General features: G+C 29.4%; 1 protein-coding gene across 1 annotated transcript; it reads right to left on the minus strand.

The window, feature by feature from the left end:
* Positions 1 to 6,091: 6,091 nt before the first annotated feature.
* On the minus strand, positions 6,092 to 7,513 carry LOC112772908 (uncharacterized). The gene has a single exon (XM_025817920.3). The coding sequence runs from the start codon at positions 7,430 to 7,432 to the stop codon at positions 6,887 to 6,889; it is 546 nt and encodes a 181-aa protein (XP_025673705.1). The 5' UTR covers positions 7,433 to 7,513; the 3' UTR covers positions 6,092 to 6,886.
* Positions 7,514 to 9,858: the final 2,345 nt, after the last annotated feature.

Genomic DNA, 9,858 nt, shown 5'->3' on the forward strand with positions numbered 1-9,858 from the left:
GCCGTGCATAAAATTTTTTATATTGTATGAAAATATTTTTGTATTTTATACAAAATTTTTTATATTATATCAATAAATTTATAATTTTTGTATTATATTTAAAAATTTATATATTATATTAATAAATTTTTATACTTTTTAACAAAAAAAAGTTATATGATAAAAAAAAATAATAACACATACGCACATTTTTTAAATTATTTGTGCCAATTTAATTAGACTCGTTTAAAAAAACGTTTATTTATATATGTTATCTGTGTTGTGCCTTAAAATTTTATATTGTACGTATTTTATTAGTTGAGTGTCAATGTTTTGAATATGTGATTTTAAAGTCACCAAAAAAAAATATATGTTATCTCCGAACATTATATATACTTGCATGGTGGGGCCACATCATGTGTGTTCAGTGTGCTTGCATTGTGATATCTACTTTTTGTGCTCCTGCAATAAATAAAATCCAATATGCTTTTAATTAAGAATGATATTTAAACACGTTTTTTAAACCAAAATATCCATGCTAGTAATTATATCTTTAGAAATATTACTTGATAAGCAAATCAAATTTTCGTCAACATTTAACTAACTTATGAAACTCCGCCTATGTTACACTTGTGATATATATAATTGGTCCTAAGTTTGAATAAAGGAAGAGGATTGTGTTAGATTTTCGATAACTAACATAAAAACATAGTCGAATCCCATGACATGAATCAAAGACATTATTACGCTAAAACTAGGTCATTGTCCGGAAGCAACGCGCTGTATGGCTCGAATACAGTGTTAAATGAGTAAGAGCCGCTGCATCGGTACCCGAATGTAGTGTTACATGAGCAAAGGTTCCCGCGTTTTCGTGAACGGACGATGGTAAATAAGCTAGTTCACAAAGTAAAAGGTAAAGGTCGGAGCGACAGAAGGTTGAGATTTGGGACTTGAAACATAGACACTCTAACAGGAAAATTTATGGAGGTGGTGGACACCATGACAAGGAGGAAAATTAACATTACGTGCCTACAAGAAATAAAATGTGTTGGTGCGAAGGTTAGGGAGTTGGATACTTCCGGTTTCAAACTTTGGTATACAGAAATGGTGAAGAATGGGAATGAGGTTGGTATTATTGTGGATTAGCAGTGGAAGAAGGACGTAGTGGATGTCAAGAGGGTGGGAGATCGGATCATCTCTATCAAACTTGTGGTGGAGGGAGGTGCTTTTCATGTGATTAGCGCCTATGCACCGCAAGCGGGTTCGGACGAACAATACAAGATAAGGTTTTGGGAAGATTTAGAGAGTTTGGTTCAAGACATACCTTCAGGAAATAAGATTTTCTTAGGAGGAGATTTAAATGGCCATGTTGGAAGAGAAGTGACTAGGTATGAAAGTATTCACAAAGGCCATGGTTTCGGGGTGATCAACGCCGAGGGTAAAACTATTTTGGACTTTTCCTCAACCTTTGACCTTCTCATCGCAAATACATGTTTTAAAAAGAGAGACAACATCTTATAACCTATAAGAGTGGCATGACAAGCTCTCAAATCGACTTCTTCTTGTTGAGGAGAGTCGACCGAAAATTTTGCATTAATTGTAAAATTATCCCGTGAGAGAGTTTGACAGCACAACATAGGATGCTCGTCATGAATTTTCGCGTTGAGCAAAAGTTGAGAAAAAGACATCATACGAAGAACCCAAGGACGAGGTGGTGGCAGATGAAAGGTGTGAAACAAAGAAGCTTCCTAAGACGGGTAGGAGAAGAGGCAAAGTGGGATGGGAATAGAAGCGCGAAAGAGATGTGGAGGGAGATGGCAGAAGTTATTAGAAAAACAACAAAAGAAAGTTTTGGTGAATCTAAAGGAATAAGACCAAGACACAAGGAGTCCTGGTAGTGGAATGCGAGTGTACAAGAAAAGATAAAGATAAAATGGGAGTGCTTTAAAGAGTGGTCTTTATGCCACAATGCAGATAATTGGAAAAAATATAAGACGGCTAAGAGAAAGACAAAAATGGCTATAAGTGAAGCAAGAACAAGAGCATATGAGGGTCTCTACCAGTCTTTGGGTACGAAAGAAGAAAAAAAATGTATATATAGAATCGCAAAGAGCCGTGAAAGAAGAACGAGAGATTTGGATCAGGTTAAGTGCATAAAGGATAAGGATGGAGAGCTGCTAGCTCAAGAGGAGAAGATTAATGAAAGGTGGAAGAGCTACTTCTACGAGTTATTTAATGAAGGGAATAAGACTCTTTCGAGCATTGGTTGGTTATGCACAAGGGAAGAAGATCAAAACTTTGACTACTATCGAAGGATTCAAGATTTCGAGGTAAAGGAGCCTCTAAAGCAGATGAAAAATGGCAGGGCAGTAGGACCTGATAATATCCCGATTGAGGTTTGGAAGGGTCTTGGAGGAAAAGGCATCAACTGGTTAACCAAACTTTTTAATGAGATTTTAAGGTCAAAGAAGATGCTTGATGAGTGGAGAAAGAGCACCTTGGTACCTATCTACAAGAATAAGGGAGATATACAAAGTTGTGGAAACTATAGAGGGATCAAGCTCATGAGCCATATCATGAAGTTATGGGAAAGGGTGATAGAACAGAGGTTAAGAAAAGAGACACAAGTAACAGAGAACCAATTTGGATTTATGCCAGGCATATCCACCACCAAAGCGATATACCTGTTAAGAAGGATGATGGAGAGGTATCGTAGTAATAAAAGGGATTTACATATGGTTTTATTGATTTGGAAAAAGCGTACGATAGGGTACCAAGGGAGGTCTTGTGGAAGATTTTAGAAAGGAAGAGAGTAAGGATCGCATATATTCGTGCAATTAAAGACATGTATGATGGAGGCATAACTAGTGTGAAGAATCAAGGTAGTATGACAGAGGAATTTTATATTGTTATAAGATTACACCAGTGATCATCCTTAAGTCTATACCTTTTCACATTAGTCTTGGAAGTACTCATAGAGCACATCCAAGAGCCTGTTCCATGGTGCATGCATTTTTGCCGATGATATCGTCCTTATGGGAGAGTCAAGGGAAGACCTAAATAAGAAGTTGGACTTATGGAGAGAAGCTCTAGAAGTGTATGGTCTGCGCATAAGCCGTAGCAAGACAGAATATATGGAATGTAAGTTCCGTCTAAGAAGGGAAAACCCTAATATAGAGGTGAAGATTGGAGAAAATATCCTACGAAAAGTTAAAAGTTTTAAGTATCTTGGTGCATCATACAGGATAATGAAGAGATTGAATAGGATGTAAATCATAGGATCCAAGCAAGTTGGTCAAAATGATGGAGTGCATATGGTTTTATATACGACAAAAAAATGCCTTTAAAACTTAAAGGTAAATTCTATGGCACTGCTATAAGATCGACTATGCTTTATGGTACGGAGTGTTGGGCGGCCAAAGGGGAGCACGAACATAAGTTGAGTGTGGCAGAGATGAAGATATTGAGATGGATGAGTGGTCATACGCGATTAGATAAGATAAGAAACGAAGATATAAGGGAGAGAGTTGAAGTAGCACCCATTGTGGAAAAGATGGTAGAATCGCATCTCAGGTAGTTTGGACATGTGAGAAAAAGACCGACAAAACACCCAGTTAGGAGGGTGGATGAGATAGAAGATGGACAAGGAGTGAAAAGCAGAGGAAAACCTAAGAAGACCATCCATGAAGTGGTCGAACGAGATCTACATGTAAACGATCTCTCTGTAGACATGATACATGACAGAGCTCAATAACATTGTTTGATTCATGTAGCCGACCCTACCTAAAGGGACAAGACTTTGTTGTTGTTAACTAACGTATGAAGTTAAAGTTTATGAAAATATTTGATAGTCAAAATAAATTAAACAAAAACATTCAAAATTTATTTTTAGTATTTATTAATTATTATAATAATTAATAAATATTAAAAAATTTTGACTTTTTTTTTTATTTTTCTAATATTTTTGTAACCTTTATCCTTTGAGCAAGTGTTTGGATAATAAAAATTTGGGAGTCATTTAGTAGATTAGAAGTGGCGTACTATACTCATTTTTCCTCATTTTAAGCATCAATAATAATGTAATTAATGTTTAATTTTCAATATACATAAGCAATTAAGCATGCATATGATCTTACAAAGATAAAAAAAGTTTAACTAATTTGATGTAAACATTTTTTTGAATATTAATATAAAAAGAATTTAAGAAGCCCAAAGTGTTGGTGAAATATTTTCTACAGCCTAAAAAAGAGTTGATTTAACTCTCTTTTTTTCATCTGTAAAGTGTTAATAGAATTAGAAAGTTCCACTTTTTATGTATTATATCCTAACACTTATCTATTTTCTTAGTTAAAAATAATAGCTATCTTGTATCTTAAAAACTCATTATAAGAGTATAATAATGAAAATTTTAAAAATGATCTTTTAATAATTTTTAATAAAATATTTTTTATGATATTCTTAAGATATATTCTTAAAGCACAAATTAGCAAAATCTAAAAAAATTACTCCAATTTTATTTAGTCTAAATATGTGCATCATATGCAATTGAATTCAAAATTTAATTAACGTACGATTATCACTTATACATTTTATTTAAGTAGGACGATCTAATGATTTGGTGTTCAATTATCATCCTTTCCTTTGATACTGTTTTTATTAAAAAATACCATATACAGGCCAAAAGTTAAGATAGTACTAAATCTGTTATTATATATTCGTGTATGTATAAATTTATATATTATTTAATTTATTTTTAATATATATTTTATATTTTAATATATATTTTATATAAATGTTAAATTTTTTTTTCCGTATATACGTATAGTATGATTGATTTTTATTAATGTAAGTCATTATTAAAATATTGACAATCAATAAAATTGTAAAATTAAAGTGATGATAAATTAGTATAAAAAACCATTATACAATAACTATTATTTGTCATGATATTTTATTCTATTGTAATTTTATGAGTCCGTTTGGAAAGTTTTAAAAGTTACTTTTTTTAGTTTTTGACTTATGAAAAGTAATAGTATTAATGTTTGGTGCAATTTTTAAAATCAACTTGTAGCTTTTTAAAAAGTTATTTAAGTGAAGGAATCCTTAGTTGTTAAACTCTAGCGCAGCTCCTTTCTCTCTCTCTCCCGTTAAGATAAACCGCAAAACTCTCTTGAGGACCACTGTCGCTACCTCAGTCTAGGCTGCGGTGGCCCTCCTATGCTCCTGTCTCCTTTAACCTCTCCTTCTTTTTCGTTTTTTTTTTGTCTTCCATTCTTTCTCTTCCTTTCTCTGTTTTTTCTGTCTCTCTTTTTCTCCGCTTCCGTCCACACCGTTTTGCCACCTTTTTATTTCCTTCTCTCTTATCTTCTTTCTTCTTGTTTTTTGTTTTTTGGTTTTTTTCTATTTTACTTTTAAAGATTTAGATTTGAGATCCAGATCTAGATTTAAAATAACTTTTTTTTGGACTTGAATTTAGTTCTGAGTTCCTGATCTTATAACCTATATGTGATTTTTTTCCTTTTTATGGTGGTATTTTGGTTCACTTTATAGTTACGAGTGGTTCTCTAATGTTATTGATCTTTTCAGATCTTAAAAGAAAATTCTATGAAGAAATAGTTTTATTCATAGAAAAATTTTTAGAATCGGAAAATATTCAGATCTCTACAGAGAAGAAGATATATCTTATTGGCTTGCAACACATGTGTGTGGATTTAGAAACAAAAAAGATCATATTTAATTTTTGTTTCTACTTTTTAAGATTCTTAATAATCGAATATTAGGCTTGCTATCAGATTATAGTTCAATCCATAGTATATTTATCTTCTTGTTAAGTGGCGTTTGGTTTTTCTATGCTTAAAAATTGTTTTCTTCTGTTAAAAAAAAGTTATTTAAGTATTTATAGAAAAAAAAGGACCTTTTTTATAATAAAATTTTTTTATCATCACATTTCTTTTAAAATAAGTATTTTTAGAATTAAAAAATTAAATAAAAAATAGTTTATTTATAAATTATTTTTAATATAAATATTTATTATTTAAATTATTTTTTAAAAAAAAAACTTAATTAAGTTGATATCCAAACTGAAACTATATGCTATAGTATCAAACGATGATTGATGACGATGGAAACTAAAAGTATACACTGAACATATATTTATGGTACACAGTAGTAGTGTTCAGATGAGACTCGCCAATAATAACAAAGGCAACTGACCAACACTTTCCAACATACAAAACAACGACTTAAAACAATTACATGATGACAAGAACAACACATGCAATGCAACAATATTAACAATCATAATAGTAGACCAAATTAAACCACACTCTAGAAGAAATTCTTAGCTAGATACTTCATCATAAATAAGATTTAGCATCTAACAAAAAATTTCTCATACAATATATATATATCCGAAGAAATTAAATTTTTGTATGTTTCTAGAGAACGTTTAATATATACTTCAGAAACATTCACAATCATCTATTTTTATTTATTTCACTCATCTTAAAATAAGTTTCATTTTTTATTTCTTTGGATACACTAAACAATTGATATATCAAAAACACAATATATGTATATTATGTCAAGATATGTCGATTTTTCAATACATCCAAAAACACATATATTTTAAGATGAGTGAGTGTAATGTTTGAAAATGACTTAAAAATTATATTTAAAAAAGACATGATTGTGAAAGTTTCTAAAATTTGAATTAAATGTTTTCTAGAAACATGCAAGTATTTTTAAAGATAGAAACTCACGTACAGTTGTCTTCACCTAAAGTTAATAATTGAGAATCGTTAAATATAGCTTTTCAACTAAGGATTCTCAATTATTAACTCTACGTGAAGACAACTGTACGTGAATTTTTGCCGTTTCTAAAAAATCGAAACCTACTAATAATGATTTAAGGACATTGGAAGCCAGGAGGGACAGTTTTTTGGCATGCACTAAGGATCAATTCAAGTGTGATAGGCACATTCAAGTTGATTCCAAGCACATTGGCCTTAATTGCAGTGCAAAGGCAAAGTGCTGCTTCCAAATCAGCCAAACCCTTAATCAATGCACAACACTGGCTTGATGGTGGAGTCCCAATAATGATGTTAACAAGCCCTAAAAGGTCAGCACAAGCCCCTAACTTTAGGGTATCTTTAGGGCATTTTTCTTGGGATGGTGGAGATGGAGTTGGAGTTGGTGGACATGGAGTAGAAGGAGTTGGAGGTGTTACTTTCGGCGACGGAGTCGGAGTTGGTGGTGTCGGAGTAGGAGTTGGAGGTGTTACTTTCGGAGACGGAGTCGGAGTTGGTGGTGTTGGTTTTGGTGACGGTGGCGGCGTCACCGGCGGTGAAGGTGGTGGAGTTGCTTTTTTTGGTGGGCAATTGGCATGAGTGAGTGTTGAGTAGGCTAAGAGAGAGAGCACCAAAATGGTGGCAATGACTTTGTTTGAAGCCATAGCAATAATAATAATAATAATAGTGTTATTGTTTTTTGTTTTGAATAAGAAATTGTTGAGTGAGATAGATGGGTTTGCATTGGACCATTTTTAAAGACAAATTGTGAGGTTCTTGTTGGAAATCTGATTGGGTGGAAGAGAGAGTGAAAGGGTGTGATAACGTTTAATTTCCAGTTTGATCTTTTTTGTATGTTTCTCAAAGAAATAATAATGGTTTAATGTGTACTCTTTTGGTTGTTATAGATGAGTCATCATATATAAAGTTACATAATTGGTTATTGAGAAATGTACTTTTTTTGGTTATATAAATCCTTATTTTTATTTTATTATATATATTGAACTTGACATGTATTTTTTTGAATGGTTGGTAGAGTCAGGAGCTTGAAAGAAATTTTCGGAGGAATAAAAAATTTTAATAAAAAAATTATTTAATAATATTTATATTAAAATAAAAACTAAAAATATAATTATTTTATTTTTAAATTTATTAATTAAAATGTAAGATTAGATATGGTTAAGATTAACTAAAAAAGTAAATCTGATTTTCGTTAAAAAAAATTGTTTAGATTAATAAACTAATTTGATTTTAAATAAAAAGTCAATTTTAAAAAAATAATTACTTTTTACATGAAAAAAAATTATTTTTGTCCATAAAATTAAAAATAGATTTTTCTTTTTAAAAAGCTGATTTTTTATTTAAATTATACAAAAACGATTACGCCTTATAAATTATTTCGTAACATTTTAAAAGATTAATTTTATTTTTGATAATATTTATCTCTTAAAAATCTCAAAATTAATTATTTTTATTATTATTTTCATTACAATCAAATAATATAATACAATAATAACATTTAATTTGTAATATTGATTTAAAATAAAATATTAATTTTTTTATTAATAACTGATATTACTACTAGTTATACTATCATTTTTATTATTCTAAAAATAAAATAACGCATTAAAATATATGAGAAACTAAATATAATTCAGTGTAATATTGATTTAAATATATACATACAAAAAAAAAGTTTTAAAAAATAGTAAAGATGAATATTGAACTCAAATATATAAGTTAAAAGTATATCATTTTAATCAATTAAATTAACTTTTTTTTTTTTTTAATAGAATTTCTTATAAAAATTTTGGAGGACTGTGATCCCATTGTCCCAACAAAGCTCTGCCAATAGTTAGAGTATAATTTTTATAGAATGGATATTGACACTTTTATTTTATTAATTAATATATATAATGGATATGAATATATAAAATAACATAATGCATTGCATTTATATATTATCCCTCTTACCTTATTCATACCCGTAAAGCCATGATATTTATTGAATTAGGTTGGTACGGTGCATTTCCATGCTAGTAATAAGGTGCATTTCAATTTCTTTAAAATAATATATTATTAAAATTTAATTTTAATATATGGATAGTATAAAATATTTTATATAATTATTTAATTATATTTATTATTTTAAATAATTATTTATATAAATAATATAAAAAAATAATTATTTTTGTTGATATAATATTATATAATTATATATAACTGTTTTATAATAATAGTATATTAAAATTAAATTTATATTATTATTATTATTATTATTATTATTATTATTATTATTATTTGAGTAAATAATTGTGGACTATGTTTACTTGGAAGAACACTACAGGCTCTGATTCCTCGGGAAGCGATAACATTTACAAGGTTCATCATGAGAATGCTAAAGAATCACAATTTCACGTAGTTTGTTCTACCCATGAAAAGGGCAGCTTTGGCTTATTAGTTATTACACGTATATAATAATAATAATAATAATTGTGGGGTAAATAATGGTAGCCGAAAAAAACAGTAAAAATGAAATAGAAATGAATCAATTTGTTTTTTCAATTATTATTATTATCATTATTATTATTAAGGAGGGTATATATAGTTTTTTTTTTTAAAGTTAGAAATGAGATTCGAATCTACGATATCTAGTTAAATATAAAAAAATTATGCTATTTAAAGTATAATTTATTGATATATATAGTTATTTTCACAAACAATTTTATTCTTAATTATTTTATATACATTAAATAATTTATCTATAAAAAGTTACGCTCCATTTTTTACCCTAATCAACCGATACGTGGGAATGCGAAAAGATTGAGAGTTTACTATCAAATGGTTTCACACTTGGATATTATTCCCTCACACTACTCTTCGCTCGATCACAACTCAAGAAAAATATCCCGCTGTTCTCTTGAACGTTTGTAAGACAATGTAATCCTATATCACACTCCAAAAAGATTTGCATAAAATGGTATTATTAATATTAATATTAAGGCAATTTTATAGAACTATCGTAATATTTGTGAAAAATTTAATTTTGATGTACTGTAAATATAAAATAATTATATATATAAAATATTAA

The sequence above is a fragment of the Arachis hypogaea genome, chromosome 18 (genome assembly GCF_003086295.3).
Source record: "Arachis hypogaea cultivar Tifrunner chromosome 18, arahy.Tifrunner.gnm2.J5K5, whole genome shotgun sequence".
NCBI classification, from domain to species: domain Eukaryota; kingdom Viridiplantae; phylum Streptophyta; class Magnoliopsida; order Fabales; family Fabaceae; genus Arachis; species Arachis hypogaea.

Bases quoted from the DNA above. Each gene is read 5' to 3' on its own strand.
- LOC112772908 (XM_025817920.3), bottom strand. From the start codon at position 7,432: ATGGCTTCAAACAAAGTCATTGCCACCATTTTGGTGCTCTCTCTCTTA.